Here is a 19,656-nt window from a genome sequence, read left to right as displayed (position 1 = left end):
TATGTAATCATTCCATTTCATGCCTCTACAGAGTGTTACACCCAGGTATTCATATAGAGTTGGCCAATTCCAAAAGTGACTCTTTGATATTATAGTCAGAAGAATTTTTTTCACTCTTTTAAGTGCATAATTTTACATTTCTGAGCATTTAAAGCAAGTTAACTATCTTTGCACCACTTTTAAGTTTTATCAAGATCTGACTGAATATTTATGCAGCTTCTTTCACATAGTACATCATTATAGATAACTGCATCATCTGCAAAAAGCCTGAAACTACTATTAATATTGTCTGCAAGGTCATTAATATACAACGTCAATAGCAAGGGTTCCAACACACTTCCCTGGAGTACACCCAATATTACTTTTACATCTGACGATGACTCTTCATCCAAGGTAGTGTGTTGTGTTCTCCCTACCAAAAAGTCCTCAATCCAGTCTCAAATTTCACTTGATGCCCCCATATAACAAATCTCAAGTCATCCTTTCTCTTCTTTTCATTGTACCGAGTGAGGCGGCACAGTAGTTAGCACACTGGACCTGCATTCGGGAGGACGACGGTTCAAACCCGTGTCTTGGCATCCTGATTTAGGTTTTCCGTGATTTCCCTAAATCATTTCAGGTGAATGCCAGGATGGCTACTTTGAAAGCGCACTGCTGATTTCCTTCCCAATCCTTCCCTAATCTGAGCTTGTGCTCCTTCTCTGATGACCTCATTGTCCACAGGACGTTAAACACTAATCTTCTCCTCCTCCTCCTCTTCTTCTCATCACTGTGTAGCTTTATGGTGCACCGCATCTCGTATACTTCCATTCACATCCACTTCTTCCTTTCCCACTCACTCATTGCTGTTGACATTCTCAGAAGTTTTTTCCTCAAATTACACCTATGTCTGATTCTAATAAACTTCATTTTGCGCTAGTTCTATAACGGGGCCCTGTATGTTCTCCAAATTGACATCCAAGCCCTCCTATATCATGCTGGTAGACAATTCCTTTCCTTTCCCCCATCCATTCACCCTCTCCTCTGTGTTGAACAGTGGAATTCTATTTGCACTCCCAATGTTGACGCCTTTCCTTTTAAATTATTTTGATGCTATTTTGACTTTTCTGTGTACTCAGTCTGTCCTTCCAGTGGATATTTCTTTTTCTGTTTCATCAGATTTTTTCTACAGTCATCCCACTGTAGCTTCCTTTCTCTTCTCAATTATTTCATTTGTAAGTACCATGTATTCTCAATGTGCTTCCATCACTTGTTATTTTAAAACAGTATATTTACCATTACTAGCAGAAATTTGTTGCAGAACTTGAGGAGCCTTTCTTTTTACTTTATTCTATCACTGAGCCAACATTCTCTTGTAACTATGCTCTTCTATAGCTTCTTCTCTTGCAGCATTCCATTCCCTCATGGTTGAGATTTTCTTTTCCCATTGTATATGGAATTACAGGCCAACTCCCGCATATAGTCTCTTATCTCATCACCACCTTTTTATGACATCCGAATTTATATCTGAACGATAGTTGTTGGAATTGGTCTAATTTCAGTTTTGATGAAAATAATCCTATCACTGAATTGTTCATGGTAACTCACTTTTGCCCTGTTATAATACTTGTAATGCATACTGTTAAACCAGTTTTTGATACTGTTTGTATTACCCTTGATTTAGGGACTAGCAATCTTTATTTTCTTTCCACTTCACTTCGTTCACCCATACTATATTGAAGTGATCAAGGAAAGTCTCATTGCCAAAATTATGATGTATCCCATTGGTATGGTGTGTGGGGTTCTGAACCAGAAATCAAAATAATGAGAGGACAATCACTGTGAGAAATATTGTAATATATTCAACTTAGTCCAAAGAATCCTTGTTGAAATCTGTGTAAGTCCAGGGTCAATGCTGGGACAAGTTAAACACCTGAACAGTCCACTATTCCCATCTGGCTTGCAATCCACAGAATTAAATGTAAGTCAAGTCTTGAGTACAGTTCTTTTGTACCACACTCGTAGGGAAAGTTGCAACTGTAACTACGATTATAGTCGACTGCTGCTAGACTAGAGCTACTCAATTGGGGCAAGCTGCAGTTGGGCGGCCTCTTAAACACACAACCGTTAGCAGCTTAGATCAGGAGGTGTAGCACTTGGGCAGTGGGCTGTTGGGCAGCACTATTGACTGTCAGACAACAGCAGATCATCTGGTGCCGACCTCTGTACTCAAAACAGTTGCCCCATGTGGTATCGACATGCTGTGATACCTCATATATCTACAACAGACTTCTGAAATTTAATACAACTCGTGGAATGTTACCCTATTTTTTGTTTATTAATCTGTGTCTCATGTTCACTTCTTCCTTGACAGTCCTGTCCTGTTGATCCAAATGTGGTACTGGTCTGAAAGGTTTGCCAGTGGAGAGATCATAATGACACTGTTTCAATTAAGAAGTAACATTTCCCTTGGATGTAGTTTATGTGTATTTAATGCAATGATCATTGCATTAAATACACATACATACACATACATTGATCATTACTGATTCTTTCATCATTTAAGGTTGGTTTCCCAGCCGAAAGACAAGAGTATTCTCTGATCATTTTCAGCCGTTGTCTGCCTTTTTTTCTTCTTTTTTTTTTCTAAATAGTGGCTGTTGTCAAATTATGGTTTATTTTTATACTGGAAATAATTGATCACAGACTGCAGTCATGATTAAAGTGTGCTATGTAGGAAAAAAAAAGACATAAGAATAAAAGCTGGGTCCACAAATTACTATTGCAGCACACGAACAATATGTTTATAACCAGTTCCAATAGACAAATAACAAATTCCATTAGCTACATATGGAATAGTAGGACTATAGTGTACAGTGACAATATAGCAAGAAATGAGAAATGTGTATAACACACACGATCTGAAGTAGTCGAATGTATAGCCTACAGAAAGAAAACAGTTTTACGTGCTAAAAGTTATTGTTGCAGCTGCAGTGCATTACAAGTACAAGCCTCTGTATATCAAGGTAACAAATTTACTGGATTTCGAATGTTCCCTCAAAGAATAACATTCAGATGGCTTCTATTAAAGTTCAAAACCCAGTTGTGTTGGCCATATGAGAGTCACAAAATGATGAATTTTCATGTACGTTGAAAGGACACTGTGTTGTTTGGATGCCAAGCCAGAGAGGAAGTGAGATCTAATGGAGAGAAGGGGTCAAATTCCTTGCAACTTGTGGACAAGCATTATCCTATTGAAATGTGACTACTGAAAAGAGTCCCAGGAATGCTACAGCTTCTATGACATACACACGGTAGCAATCTTCTGAGAGGATGTGTAAAATGCATATTTGAACCATCAGCTGTTTTTATTTTGAACTTAAATTCTGTGGTTTCGGACTTGGACCATCTTCACGGATGAAGGGTCAAAATGGTTTAAGCCACCATATTGCGTTAGTCATTACTTAAAACGTGTACGTATGAATACGAATATATGACACAGGACTTTATAAGCAGACATTCAAATACAAATTGTTTATGGAGCAGTACTGCTCTGTATACAATTTTTTTGGATGTTTTATCTACAGTTTTTGATAATTGTGGGTTTTACTTGCCTTGTACCTTTCTTTACCTATCAATGTGATTTTTCCCTTTGTGCTAAAAAAAAAAGTGCTTTTGTAACTTATATATTGATTCCTTTCATTTACGTTGTTGGAAATGGAAAGTGTTTCAGCCCAATATTCATCAAACTTTGTGGAGCTGTTCACGACATAATTATTCTATTTCAAACTGATGTTCATCAACATCAGTACTAGGTATGATCCCCATCAGCATAAATACACTCTTTTTATTCATTGCTGCATGGAAGTGAATAACCTCCAGATATCTTCTTGAAGAATTTCTTGCGACACCTGAAACACATGCTGGGTCAGTTAATAACAGTTGATGAAAGGAGGCTGAAATAAAAGTATATGTCTTCCTATCGCATCCAAGACATGCTCTATGGGCAACAAATCAAGGGATAGGCAGACTAGTTAAGGACTCTTACGTATCTTGAGGTGTTTGTACTGTGTGAATCGTAATGTGATGTTCTGCATTATCCTGCTGGAACATATCATTCGGTACTGTGGTCATGAAGGGTATGATACCAGTTTTACCATTCTTGCCATGTATGGCAAGCATTTAGCCTGCTTTCATCAATTACCAAAAGAGTCCTATTGTCATATCCAATAGCTCCCCATTTCCTGATTCCAAGAATTGTGAAGTATGGATCTTGAGTATAACTTTCTCCTGTGACCTTTCATTAGTTTTTTCGGACATGTTGATGTCAATCTGACTGTCACATACACAATAGAGCCTCATTGCTGAACACCACAGAATGCTACCTTATGACCCAGTGGACTCTGGCTCTGCACCATACGAGTCCTTGGTGTTGGCAGCAAATGACACAGGGTGCCTAGACATCTAAACCCAGCTACCTGTAATCTGTTTCCGAAGGTTTGTAGCGATACGCTGTAACTTCTGCATCAATTTCAGCTTTTGTCATTTGCCCATAAGATCAAGTCAAACTAGCTTATACTCGGGAGGACGACCGCGTCCGGCCATCCTGATTTAGGTTTTCCGTGATTTCCCTAAATCGCTCCAGGCAAATGCCGGGATGGTTTCTTTGAAAGGGCACGGCCGACTTCCTTCCCCGTTCTTCCCTAATCTGATGAGACCGATGACCTCGCTGTCTGGTCTCCTTCCCCCAACAAACCAACCAACCATAATAGCTTATGATTGTCTTGGGGTGTGGACCTTATTGTGAGATCTAGTCAAACAATCTTATGAGCCTCTTGTGGGTCCCTATGAGGGTGCACCCAAAGGAAACCAAACTTACTTTTTTAACTTATTTACTCACATTTTAAACAGAAACCTTCAGCCCCTTTCAAAGTACTCTCCACTTGCACTAATAATCTTGTCTAACATTTTATTCCATTACTCAAAATATTGTTTAAATTCTTCTTTTGTGATGCTTGGCAGCACCTCCATCCTATTTTTTTTCTTTTTGGTTGATGTATAAACAGGGCTGTGTGAGCAGGGGCATTGTCATGATGGAAAAACCAGTTACCCAACAGCCACAAATAAGGCCACTTCCACTGCACACCACTGCACAATCATTTCAAAACTTTCAGGTAGAAAGTCTGGTTAACTGTTGCACTCTGTGGCACAAACTCTGAATGGACAATTTTTGTCACATCGAAAAAATAAGTCAGCTGTGTCTTAATGACTGATTTCACCTGATGAGCTGTCTTAGGACGAGGCGAACTTGAAGTCATTGGTAGTCATGGCATTAATTTGGCAGCCACCCTTTTCATTCCTAAATCTTCTGTCACAGTTCATTGCATTGAATTCCAAGTCATATCCGACAACTCCAAAAATTTTTCGTTAGCCCGTCATGAATATTTGTTGATGATTTCATGAATGTTTTCAACATTTTCATGTGTTGAGGCCATGGAAGTATGACCAGAACAAGGTGTGTCATCAGTTGGCATTCCAGCATTTTTGAAATGGGAAAACCATTCAAATACTTGAGTCCCCCCCACCCCCTCATAGCATCATCCTTGTACACTGTTTTTTAACATTTCAAGAGTTTCTTTTCCACTTTTTCCAGTCAAAAAGCAGAATTTCATCACCACACACTGTTCACGAAAATTGGCCATTGCAAAAATGACAATCGCACAAGAGCAAAATGTGGTGCTACAAAAGCTCTGCTCATGGGGAAAAAAAAATAGTTTTGTATGCCTACTCTTCTTATCATCCTGCCATCTGTTCACCAGTAGCTTGCAGTGATGCTATAGCCAAATGTGTGCAATCTGTCGATATGATGCTTCCATGTGTATTGCCCCGATCTTCAACCTTTCCCAAAGTGTGAAAGATGTCAGTAAGATGTATGGGCATGTCTTCAGCCCGTGTTGTGTTGCTGCCTACATTTGTAAAGCTACAGTAGCCTTAGACATATCCAATTGCCATCATGTACTATCAAACCACTCTTCATCTGTAAGAATGACTTTTTCCTGTACAGCAAATGAGTTCACATAAAGGTTAAATTTTACTTAACATATCCTACAGGCTTGGAATACAGAATGTTAGCATTCGTTCCGGGTGTTCATTCTATAGCATTTTCCATTTCTGTCAGTTTATCTATATTAGAAGAGAGGACAAAGTTCAGCAGATGATACAGGGATTGATAGTTGTGTTTGCTTGTTTGCTTTCTTTGTTTGCGGAGCGTGCCTGGACATATTTTTGATTATTGGCTCCATTTGCCTAGAAAGTCCTCATAGGCACCAGTTTTTCTCTGTTTCCATTTAACTTACACTATCTTAAGAAAAAGAAAAGAGAGAGAGAGAGAGAGAGAGAGAGAGAGAGAGAGAGTTTAACTGTACACACTTATCTTGTGTAAAGCTAATGGTAGGTGACACCCGTGTATTTAACTCTGGTTGTAATTATAACACTTCCTATGGGTTAGCTCTTAACCTAACTCCCATGGTCACTGCCACCACCAGCCGAATTACTTGTCAAGTCCAGGTTCAGTGACTTTCTTTTTTCCTCTATTCTTTGCTTTTTGTCGTCTTTTTTTGTGATTGTGCAGAGAGGGGAACAAAGTGAGACTCATTGTCAGCTACAGTGTCTTGCTCATATAGCTTTAACTGGCATTGGAAATTAATCACAATTATTGATAGGAAATCATGATCTCTGCCACCTGTAGGGAGGAAGTGTGTGTGTGTGTGTGTGTGTGTGTGTGTGTGTGTGTGTGTGTGTGTGTGACATGCTCTGGTTTTCTGTGTATGTGGTTATGCTGGTGTTTTTACACACTCAAATTATCATTAAATTGAGCATATTCAGCTCATATTATTGTAATAATTTATACCCTGCCTGCAGCATCATACTTTTTTTCACTGGGGGCTTAGTGTGCTTTTATGGTTCTGTTGTTTTAAAATATAATATGAATATTAGTATTAATTAATATTGTTTTGGGCCTCTCACAACATAGTTGGGAGATGATGGGTGTCTGGTAACAGTCACATGACTGCTGCTTTGCAGCAGGTGTCATAACTTATCTTGTGGTGTGAAGTATATAGATGGTTATTTCATATATGCGCTTTTGCTTAATTCCTCTCTCTCTCTATTTCAGTGGCAAAGAGAATATACTTGGTTTCCTGGTTATGCATGGAAAAATTGTATGTGCTCTCATTATGGTCACCATTTAGGATGGTATGTTGATTATCCTTTTTTAACATTGCCTTGAATTATTGCATGGTAAGATATTTGATGAATTAATGTGAATATATTTCTAATACAGGATGTATGAGCCCTTAGCAACTGCCAATAACAGACAGTCATTTCCTTCAAGTGAGGGTTTTTATGCATTGATAGTGGACGATATCATATCAGAGAGCTGTAAGTAAATGGAAACTTTATTTTTAGTTGAAGTTCACTTCCTGTGTATGGCTGTATGTGTTGTATCTTGATTTAAGCTGAGCTGAACTGAATTGTAACATAAAATATGAAACAGCATACGCCAATATCCTGGATGAAAAATCAGTTTGGAAGAAATAGAGGGAGGAAGAGAGACCAAAAACCACCTTCTAACACTTGCAGTAAACATGGACGTGGATTTAAGAATTGATGGAAAAAACATTATTTCCAGAGTAAGACCGTTGTGTGTAAATACTTTTGTCATCATGATTTAACAGATGCGCAATAGTACTTCATATATACTGTATAGACATAGATTATTGAAACCATTATTCTTCAGTTACATTATTGTGCTCCAAACAGAAAATTGCATACACAGTTACAGAACAGACCGTGCAGACAGAAGAGTCCGTAGTTTCTCATGGTAGTCGTGACTGGTATGAACATATCTGTGAGACTCCCCATACCTCACATGAGATTTGCGGATTTGAAATCATTCACCTGTTTCTGTAGGTCATACATAAAGTATTACATTCTAGAAGTTCTTTGACTGCTATTGGTAAGTGCAGTTAATGTCCTGTCTTGGTATATATATGAGCCCAAGCTTGTTTTGTATATTTAAAGTGATCTACAAACATCCTATCATTTAAATTGGTATTTCTGTATAAGAGTGTGCTCAAGTTTTTGTGCAGTATTTCAGGAAAATATAGATATTTTTATTAAGAAATTTGACTGTGTATTGTGTCACTTTCCCTTGATCATGAATGCAGATTGAACAATGAAAAGCATACTGTCCATACCAATGTTCAATTTATTTACCCTTAACATGCCTCCCCTCCCCAGGAATTCCACATATCTTTCGATAGTATATACTCAGCAAGCATAGGGTCCTGATGCTTGCAGTGCTACTTCCATTCCTGTTCTATAAGTCCATCCTACTATTATTCGTAGCTATGACATAGTTATGAAGGAGGTATGCGGCCGTGTTGGAAAAATATGCGATGCAGCCAAGAAAATACTGAATACGGCCTTGGTCAGCATTTTGCTGATCAACATATTCTTCTACTATTCTTCTTTCCCCTCTGCCTTGCCTTTGGATGGTCTTCCTGGTGCTGACCATACTTGGATTTGGTTTATGATTTTGGGTACTCTTTTTCCTATACAACTTTCCATCCTTCACTATATGATTCTCATTATTAGGTTTGACCTACCACCTCTTCCAAATTTTACAGAAGTGTGGATTGTGTGGGAAAAGTCATCCGATGCTGTATACAATCCATCTATTGTGCCTTTCTAGCTTTTCACCTTCTTTGTGGCAAAAGTAATAGATCCAAAATCCAACACGGTAACCATTCTGTTGGGGGGGGGGATTGTTAAGTACCTGCTTGGTGGTCGCTGCTTGACCTCGCAGGGATTGTACTATTGATGTCTGCACAGGAAACTCCCTACGTGTGCCAAGTAGTGTGTGCCCAACGTGGCTGGGGCATGAGGACTCCGGACAGTGTTATCTGGTCAATGGTTACTCAGCCAGGTAGTTGTTGCTGTGGCTGAGGGATGCCTGCGGAGAGAACCCCCTTTCAGAGTAGGTGGCACCACGATGGATAACTCTAAAATGAAGCGGCTAGCAAGCCATCCCCCTCCCCAGCCTCTTCTGGAAGAAAGGATTATTACAGTATGTAGAGATATGTCCCACATTATTTCCTTCTGTGGCTACCCTGTGGGAGAAATGTAGGGCTACGAGACTCACTTATGTTTAAGGGCTTCTACACTCTTTGACAGTTGCTTCCATTTGCCAGATTTCATGATCAAGGCAGTCTTTCTCTTTACAGACCTCTTTTCCTCGTCATTCCAATTACTCGCACTCTCCATGCTTCCTCCTTCCTTCCATGTGGTGACCATTCCAGGATTGCTTTTGGCCATTGTCCTTGCTCCATTCACTGTACATGATCATACCATTGAAGAGCTCCACCAGGGGATTCACCGCTCTTTGGTGAATTTGTCGTTGGCTACTGTGAGACCTCAGCTTTTACAGCACCTTTTCCCTTTCTGTGCTCTATGTCTATCCTGCTATTCTTTTTCCCCTCCCTTGGGGAACATGTCTGGGATATTTTTGGGGATGTGTTGTGAAGTTTCAGTAGTGTGACATAAGAACAGTCCTCCCACTGTTTTTTCTTTCTTTCTTTGTTCTGCATCTCCCATCCTACCTCTGCTTTGGTGTTTGAGGTTCCTCTATGTTTGTTCTTCTTCCTTGTGCACTCGTGAACACAGCCCCACACATCTGAGTATAAAATGTGACTGAGTAACTCGTAATTCCTTGCCCCAGGTCAACAGAGCCCTCTGAGGGGGGGACCTCCAGTTGGAAGGAGTGTGCCATCAGAGACACTGGCAATCGGGGGTGGTGGTGGTGGTGGGGGGGGGGGGGGGGGAATTTTCTTGCACTGAGGCAAACACCATCTCAGACTATGTCTACTAAATGTAAATGGAATGAGGCTAAAGATTCCAAGAATGTCCTAGCTGCACCTTGCTTGCTCTTGTTATCACATACAGATCAGCATTTGCTACAACTAATTCATTTTTTATTCAGAAAGGTGTTGACACAATACAGGCCCTATGAAATCCTGCTGTCATTTATGTAATGGCACTTCACTTTTGCAGACGAATTGTGATATTCAAGCCCAACAACTCCCCGCAGTTTCGCTCCTCTATGGCTGTCCTGTTCATGTTGAGGCCCATCAGTCCACCTGCTATAGCTGCATGGTAATGTGCTCGTCTTCCATGCAAGTGGGCCCGGGTTCGGTTCCCAGCAGGGTTGAAGATTTTCTCTGCTCGGGGATTGGGTGTTGTGTTGTTCTCATCCTCATCACCGGTGCGCAAGTCGCTCAATGTGGCTTTGACTGAAATAAGACTTGCACTTGGAGGCCGAACTTCCCTAGATGGGACCTCCTGGCCAACGATGCCATAAGCTCATTTCATTTCATTTGAGGCTCTTCGAGTGCTGAATTCTTCATGTGGTGTTATTTACACTAGGCTGGTCTGACCGAGGGAGAAATCCAAACTTACTTCTCTGCTCAGGACGTCACTGCAGACCATCAGGTAATGAAAAGTGTTGCATGCAGGCACTAAGGTTGCATCACTCTTTTCCTCATGTTTGATAGAGCAGTGCTTCCTTAAAGCAGGCTTTTAAGTCGTCACGGTCTGACTGTACAGTCGAAACACAGTGTGCTGTCACCAGTGTCAATGCTACAACCACAATCATATGTCTTGTCGAAATGTGGCCAAATGTGTTACTTGTGGTAGGGATGTTCACGAGGGCAATTGCCATCCACTTCCTCCCCGTAGTATCAGTTGCAATAGCGACCATGCAGGCTCATCTCGAGAATGTCCCTTGTATCTCAACAGTGGCCATACAGGATATCCGGGCGAAGGAAAAAAGTGCATTACTTTGTCACTTGCAACATTGTTGGTTAGTTGTGTTTTACCATCTGGCACTTACAGTACCTTTCTTCCTACGCCTCGCTCCTTAGAGGACATGGCCACGAAGACTTGCGACCTCAAATTCAGCACTGCAGTTGTCTAATTGCCAAGTGTCACAGTAGTGCCCCTGTCTCCTCCTCCTCCTCCTCCTCCAGCTCTGCAAGCCACCAAAGGATCACCTCTGGTGGCAAAATCAGCTGCTACACAACCAGAAAGTGGGAAAAGACAGAAGGAATACTCTAGTGGGGACTTTCTACGTCCCTCCAGCGAAAAAACATCTGAGTCTTCATCTGCTAACCAAAAAGGTTCTAAAAAATTAAACAAAGACAAATGGCTTCTCCTTCACTGACTCTGAGATCTTTCCACTGTCTCACTGCGTGATACCCTCACCTGGCTGACCTTCAATCCCCTGGTGCGCCCCACCAACTGAATCCGTTGGCTGGCCCAGAGAGACTGCTGATGCCTCTGTAGATCACATGGAACATGATCCTCCAGCCACTGCACTACAGTGAGTCTTTGAAGGCTGGCACTTGGCAGCCGCCAAAGTGAAATCCCTTCATTTTTTCCCTCCTTTCCTTTCCCTGTCATGTCTCCCTTCCAGTGGAACGTTTGCAGCTTGCGATACAACAAGGAGGAATTAAGGCAACTCTTGGAACCGCAGTGTCTACTTGTTTTCTGACTACAGGAAACAAAATTGTGTCTTCGTGACTGCTTTGATCTCTTGCATTTCTTTCCAGTCTGCTTTGACCTTCGCCTTGAGGGCAGCATTACATCTCGTGTGGGAGCCGTGCTACTTGTTCGGGATGACGTTCATAGTCGGACCATCTCACTGAACACTTGGCTGCAGGCTGTTGCAGTCCACATTTTCCTTCCTCATTTCACTTTGTCTCTGTGCAACGTCAATATCCCTCTGTCATTTGGTGTCACCAGGGCAAGCTTCCTCCAGCTTATTGGTCAGCTAGTTCACCTTCTTTGTTGCTCAGTGACTAATGCACACCATCTTCTTTGGGTCTCCTCCGGAACTTGTCCGAGAGTTACCCTCTTGACTGACCTTCTCGATCAGCTCAACCTCATCTGCCTTAACACTGGAGCACTCATGTTCCTTTAGACTCCACACATGCCTACCTCCCATTTGGACCTCTCGTTCTGCACTGTACCATACAAATGTTATCCTTACTTCTGCAGAATGTTCCATAGCTCACACTTCATCTTAACCGCAACATGTCCGGGTCCCTTGCTAGACTGAGGGTTCTGCAACACAGTTCGCGCCCAGAGGCGTACTCTGTCTTTTTAAACTGTCATCCTATGATGGTGAATTGTATTCATTATTGACAATTGTGTTTGCTGTGTCTTTCCATTCATTGGGATGGCAGAATAGCTAGGTGGATTTCATTTAGTAGTTCTTTTAACAGTTGTACTTCCTCTTCCGTCATTTGGGTCAACCCTTGAAGGCTCTTTGGGACCAAGGTCCATTTCCCAATTTCCGGCCTGACCGTACCAGGTGATGTATTGAGAACCCCTTTGTCATCTTCAACATCTTAGTCCGTTATTTTGCAGAGATTTTGATCTCCACTATCAGCCTGCCTTCCTCCATTGGGAACAAGGGGAGGACGCTCAGGTGATACCTCCCAGAATCAAGACTACTACAATACCGTCTTTACCGCGAGGCAGCTAAATTGTGTCCCAATCTTCCACCCCAGAACCGGACGCTGTTAACATTCAGATGTTGCAGCGTCTTTCTCTTGCATTCAAGCATGTTCTCATATGTAAATACAGTCGCATGTGGGCAGGCGGTACATTCCTCAGGTGCTGGCATGGAGCCACTGTCATACCCTGACCACAGCACTGTAAGGACAAACATCTTTCTTCTAGCTACCACCTCGTTTCTCTCACCAGCTGTGTTTGCAAGGCAATGGAACATATGATTAAAGCATGGCTGATATGATGGCTCAAGTCTTACAATTTACTAACCACTGCATAATGTGGATTACAGGCGCACCATTCTGTAGTTGACCGTCTCGTCACTTTGTCAACCCATGTCATGAATGGCTTTCTGTGGAAATACCAGACTGGGCATGCTTTTTTATTTTTATTTATTTATTATTTATTTTTTATTTGGAGAAAGCCTACAACACCTGCTGGAGGACTCATATCCTCCATCCTCTTTACACGTGAGGTTTCCAAGGCTACCTGCCTCGTTTCCCGATCAGAAATTTTTAAAAGACAGAACGTTCAAGGTTCATGTTGGTTCTGTCTTGTCAGACAATTTCACACAGGAAAAGGGGTTGCCTCAGGTCTCCGTCACCCTCTTTTCTATACCCATTAACCCTATTATGGCCTGTCTCCCGCTAGGCATCTCTGGCTTCCTTTTTATTGATGATTTTGGGATGTATTGCAGTTCTCCATGGACTTGGCTGCTTGAGTGGTGTCTTAAGTGATGTTTCGATCATCTTAACTTGTGGAGCATCAATAATGGCTTTCACTTTTCCACTGTTGAAACCAGCTGTGTGAATTTCCAGCAGTGCAATGGGTTGCTTCCACCATCTTTACATGTTGTACCTGTTGTTATTCTGTTTGCTGAAACTACAAAATTCCTTGGGCTCTCGCCCAATAGAAAACTTTCTTGGTCCTTCCATGTGTTTTAACCTGGCTGCCTGTTGCACCCGGTCCCTCTGTGCCCTACATGTCCTAAGCAATACTTCCTAGGGAGCGGATCGGACCATTCTTCTCCATTTGTACTGATCCCTTTTCCATTCAAAACTGGACTATGTGTGTTTCGTTTATGCATCTGCAAGTCCATCCATCTTACATTTCCTAAATACAATCGAGCATCGTGGACTTTGTTTGGCTGCTGACACCTTTTACACTAGCCCAATTGAGCCTGTATGCAGAAGCTGCCGAACGACCTCTGTCACACTGGGGTGATGTTCTCCTCAGCAGATATGCGTGCACTTTGTCTGCCATGCCTGACCACCCGTCCTATGCCGCCTCCTTCGATGGCTCCGTTGAACGCCAGTATGGGGTGCATCTGTCTTCTCTGCTACCTCCTGGAGTTAGATTTCGGCTATTGCTCCGGCAGCTTAACTTCATGCTACTTGCCACTTTCCTAATGGCCGTAAACTTTTCACTGCCTTGGCTTTTAGCAAGGGCTGTGTTCACCTTTGACTTCTTTCACTTCCTAAGGAATCTACTCCATATTCAGTATACCATTGTAAGTGCACATGGAACTTAGCGATAGTATCTTTGTGTACACTGATGGCTCTTGCACTGAACATAGTGTTGGGTGTGCCTTCATGATGGGCATCGACAATTTTGGCTATTGGATTCTGAAACACTGCTCAGTACCTACAGCAGAGGTTTTCACCCTGTATCAGGCCATGCAGTATATCCGGTGGCTCAGGCTGTTCGATTGTGTCATCTGCTCCAGTTCTGTCTGCTCTTCGGTGCTTGTATGTGCTGTACCCAGTCCATCCCTTAGTGCAGTGGGTCCAAGAAAGCTTGCTCAGTCTTGAGGAGGCCACTATGATGTTCATGTTGTTTCTGGTCATGTCAGTGTGGCAGGAAATGAGGGTGCTGACGCTGCTGCCAAGGCTGCTGTCGTCCTACTGTGGGCCACTAGGTCTTCCATTCCTTCTGACGATCTCCATGTTGCCGTCTGTAAGCAGGTTCTGTCACTTTGGCATCACCACTGGTCTCCCCATCATGGCAACAAGCTCCAGGGAATTAAACCTCTCCCAGCGGCTTGGCTGACCATCTCTTGGTGCGAGGAGATCATTTTAGCTACCATGTTGGGCACTGTTGTTTTAGCCATTGCCGTTTGTTAAGTGGTGATCCTCCTCCACTTTGTGCTCATTGTCCTCAACCTTTGACGGTTCCCAGTTTCCTGACTGAATGCCCTTTTTTAACCACTTATTTTGTAATGTATGTTTGCCATCTGAGTTATCGGCTGTTTCGTGTCGAAGGGCATTTAATCTTTAGTTGGGGACCGCCATTGTCTTTACAGTGTATTTTGTGGATCTTTCTCCAAGAGGAAGTCCTTGTTCTTAGCTCACTTTCCTTTCATCGATTGGGCGTAACATGTGTCGCTTTTAACTCCTTTTTTGTATTCGTGTTCAATGTTCTGACCTGGGCGAGTATGACCTTAGTTATTTTTGCGCTCTGAAACAAAACAAAATCAAATCAAACACCATTGAAGAGCTCTATTCTCAGTTCTTTGCATCACAAGTTGTTCCATTCCCTCCCTAATTTCCTTATTTATTCTCCACTCTGTCCTGGATATCCTGACTGCCCTTCTTATTCCATCTCTACTGTCTGTACTCTGGTACCCTGTATATACGCCCTCGTGCATGTCCCATCCCGTTTGATACACAGTAAATCTTTCTATCATAAATAGCAGAACTAGCAGTTCAGAGACGACCTCTACAGTATGTTTCTACCAGATTGTCTTTCGCCTTACTAAAATACTCAAATGTTCATCATAAATGTTGAAAATTAATGGTACCATAAAAGTGGAAATAATAGTCGCCACTTGCCATACAGGTTTATTATTATCACGGACAGTAAATTAACAGTTCCTGCAACAAATTTTAAGCGATCCAGGACGGTGTACAGTCCTCGTGAGTTCACTATCTGTTTTTACCCCAAATACATGATGCGGACTGCCGAGGGAACATCCGTTATATGCCTTATGCATACTACAGCATCCTCAGAACGACCGCTTTCTCAGACACATAATCTTTAGTATCATAATTATGAATTAATGCAGAAACTTCTTAATATTTATATGTATTCAGACAAGTTGTTTGAAAGCACAGAAAAAGTTTCAGCTCGCTTGAATAAAAATTTTACCTTCTAGAATTTATATAGTGGAACTAACAGTAGATCGTAACCTCTGAACCATACCTTCACTAGAACTCGTCTTGGCAGTTATTAATACTACAACTCTCAAATTTGGTATTGCTCTATTATTTGGTGAGTTTTATCATCTGCTGTAACCAAAATTCTGTACTATTAAAGTTACGGGTACTTAATCTACTACAGTTGGATATATTTTAGTTACAAACTTGGTTTTTAATTAATTACTCAAAAACTATAAGAGGTAGCTTAACACGGTCTCTCAGTTATTAATTTTAGAGTGAACTGAAGTATGAAACAAATTTTTACGTTTCCAAGTCCAATACTTAGCGTCTTTCAAGTCTGGATTTATTGTTAAGTAGGAGTGGGAGTGGGAGGGCTAGGCCAAGTTCGGGGGGATCGAGCAATACAGGCTCTGACAGAGATAGCGATGTTGACGTTCACCATGCACTAGTGGTGAATGTTGAACGTGTTGGAGATTTATATTTTCTTCTCCGTAATTCAGTCGCTACAAAACGTCACAAGTGTGACATAACTTTTTCGCCTCTTTCTGAAAGAAATGATCAAGAATTTAAAATACACTGTACATTCTACACGAGAAAAGAAAATAATAGTTATAAAAAATTTCGGCCAAGAATTTAAAATACACTGTACATTCTACACGAGAAAAGAAAATAATAGTTATAATAAATTTCTTACTTATGTGATTCAAATCTTATTAATTGCAACAACTTAAACTATTATGACACTTTGAATTGCACAAGAGTCCCTTGCTTTTACAACTGCATTTATTTGTGGAACACTTCCTTTTGCAATGACAGTGCGTATAGCCTTACCCCCCGCTTCTCGAATTAGATCCTGCTGCTTCAGCGACATTTCTTGAAAAGAAATTTCATCTATGGAAAGTAATTTTTCTTTCCAAATTATGAACTGTTTACGTGTGTAAAGCTGCTTGAGGGTACCATTTTTATTTGCCAGTTTACAGAAGTCAGAGTCTTCTATTCCAACAACAACCGCTAACACATTTCGGCTATCTGTACAACCACGGTCGACATCAGGGACTTGTATTCGTACATTATCACTAATTTGAGCAGGAAGAAATTGTTTTTGTGAGGTTCGTAACATCTTTGTTGCTTGCAGTAGATTATTTTCTTTGACGACCGCTCTTTTTGTAAAAATCAACTCGTGTTTTTCAGACAGAATTTGATGTGAAGACATTGTAGGTTGTAGGTCCTCTTCAATATTTTTCTTTGGAATATGGTTTTCGACATGAACAGCGCTCAAATTTTTTTTATAAGTATTAACAGTTTCTTCAAGCTGTTTTCGGTTTCAGAAGTATTGGCAATTTCTTCGAGTTGTTCTTCAGTTTCAATATTTGCGATTTGTTCGCCAGGCAAAAAACATGATGCTATGCCTCTTTTTGCTTTAATGCTAAACATGGCTTCATAAGAACTTTGGCGTTTTCCTTTGTGGTATGTAGTGTTTTTGGCAAATTGAGCAAAGTATAAACCATCTGACCATTTATTTGTATCATTATCATTCGTCCATGCAGTTAGCATATTCTGTACATCCTGACTGACCCTTTCAAATGAGCCTTGTGTTTGACTGTGACAAGGCTTTCCATGAACTATTTTAACATCTTTACACATAGCACATATTTCGGATACGACTTGATTACTAAATTCTCTACCATTATCTGATTGCAATATTGCTGGGGCACCAAATGTTAAAAATATTGAGAGAACGTGATGCGCTACTTCTTCAGCTCTTTTAGTTTTCAAAGGTCGTAGCTGGACAAACATAGTTAAATGATCTTGATATTTGCCGTCTCTATCAGATCAACTTGACATCTTGAGTTACTTCAGAACTAACCATTGGCTTCACAACAATACCTTTCTTAGGTGCACTGTGTTTCATTTGACACTGTTTGCATAAATTTAAATACAACATTACAACTTCATATGTAATATTTTTGTATTTAACTTGCAACTCTTTAAGCATATGTTTCTTCCTCCGTGGCCTATTCTGATTGGAGTTTCATATAGTATACTGTACAATTCTTCATTGGTAACATAGTACTGTATGTTCATTCCCCTGGTTTTAATTGTACAATTAACTTCTCTTCATCATTAACTATTAAAACATAAAAACAGTTTCAATCATCTGTAATCCAAATGTGTGTTGCATTTAATTTTAGCAGAAACCACTTCAGAAAGTATTTTAGAATACTTTTTTTGAGAAAAATAAAAACAGTTGTCTTCTCGTTTACCTGCAATTAATACATTTAACTTTTCATGAAAAAGATCACGATTTACTGCAGTATCCATTTAGTACAAATTAGGGTATCGGAAAAAAATTAAGAAAACGTTGCTCGCATTATCAAAGCTTGCATAAGACTGAAAAAGCTGATTTACTCCGAGCAGAACAAAGGATTTGGCGGGAGAGAGCCGGTCACTTGTGATGGTTTTTTTCTCTCTCTCTCTCTCTCTCTCTCTTGTTTTGGACCTCCACCAGAGCATATCTGGGATTGTCGACACACACCAGAGAGGGTCCAAATGAACAACAATGTAATGAAATATTCGATCTTTCACTGACGTATTTGGTATCTGTTGACATTCATCGGTGAAAGTCGCCAGACCTGCTGCGACCCAGCATATACCTACATTAAAAATAAGGAAATTAAAAAAATAAACAAACAAACAAATAAAATAAAATAAACTAGAACTATGTTATCTTGCTGACAACGCCAGACCTGCTGCGACCCAACATACACAAAACATTTGGTAATAACAGTATTTTCAACTGTTCACTGATTGAGCACTCAATGGCACTCTGTCGAAAGGTTCTTCTTGTTGCTTGTCGTTAAACAAATTGTGATTCAACATGGGTATCACAATAATTTCAACTGTATGCTCATTGAACACTCAACATTGCTCTGTCAAAAGGCTGCTCCTGTTGCTTGCCGTTAAACAAATTGCCATTCAACGGTGCACGTCAACAACAACAGGAATATCAAGGGCGCCCTGTCGGAAAGTAGTAATCTGGCCAACAGTATTTAATAATCACCGAGCAACGACGTATTCGGTTGTAACAGTAGTTTCAATTGTATGCTCATCGTGAACACTCAACGTCATTCTGTCGAATAGTAGTAATCTTGCCAACAGTATTTAATAATCACAGAGCGACGGTGTATTTGGTTATAACTGTAATTTCAACTATACGCTTATTGAACACTCAACGTCGCTCTGTCGAAAGGCTCCCCTTGTTGCTTGCCATTAAACAAATTGTCACTCAATGGTGCACGTTAACAACAACAACAGGGAAATTTGGGAAACACTACAAGAATGCCATGACACGATTTCGCAAGATGCAAACTTGCAGATCAAGTTGACAATCTACCATTTAATGGTGAACACACACATGCAACCACAGACAGATTGAAACTGACAAACAGTGAGAATCGCTCTTCCAGGAGGCAATCACACCTGTGCAACCTTGCGGGCAGCAAACAACCGAAACGTACTACCAACCCAGAGTCTAGTCTGCATGAGGTAGCTTCAAATACCAACGGCCACAGTTTCACAGACCAACGGCCACAGTTTAAACCACCACTTCCTCTTCTTTAAGGGGGGGGGGGGGGGGTACAATGCATAAGGAAAGAGCAGTCTTGCCACAAAAAGCCGGGAACTCAATAATACAAATGGCAGAACATCATGCCTCCAGGCACATTGCCTCACTGCCCTTCTGGATGAGTCGCAACACAAACCGCAACAAGATGTGGCTTCCACCCTCAAAACAGCTTACCATATGATACAACCACGCTCGTGAAATGTGGCCGTCCACATGGGCCACCTACCACAAACTGCCCGTACTCTAGTATGTCCTCTCTCT

At 41.0% G+C, this 19,656-nt stretch overlaps 1 protein-coding gene across 2 annotated transcripts in view; it reads left to right on the top strand.

Moving 5' to 3' along the window:
- The window catches only part of LOC126337042 (uncharacterized), a 40,644-nt gene that overhangs the window by 2,725 nt on the left and 18,263 nt on the right, over positions 1 to 19,656 (top strand). The window contains exons 3-5 of one of the 2 annotated variants that reach the window (XR_007565034.1): positions 7,154 to 7,233; positions 7,322 to 7,419; positions 7,535 to 7,670. Coding sequence is in view for 1 of the 2 variants with exons in the window: in XM_050001364.1 (XP_049857321.1) it covers positions 7,154 to 7,233; positions 7,322 to 7,419 (178 nt within the window). In the remaining variant the exon portion in view is untranslated. The remainder of the gene's footprint in view (positions 1 to 7,153; positions 7,234 to 7,321; positions 7,420 to 7,534; positions 7,671 to 19,656) is intronic. The other variant, XM_050001364.1, reaches the window with a different exon arrangement.

Source organism: Schistocerca gregaria, chromosome 2 (assembly GCF_023897955.1).
Source record: "Schistocerca gregaria isolate iqSchGreg1 chromosome 2, iqSchGreg1.2, whole genome shotgun sequence".
Classification (NCBI taxonomy): domain Eukaryota; kingdom Metazoa; phylum Arthropoda; class Insecta; order Orthoptera; family Acrididae; genus Schistocerca; species Schistocerca gregaria.
This window is presented reverse-complemented; position numbering and strand designations above follow the sequence as displayed.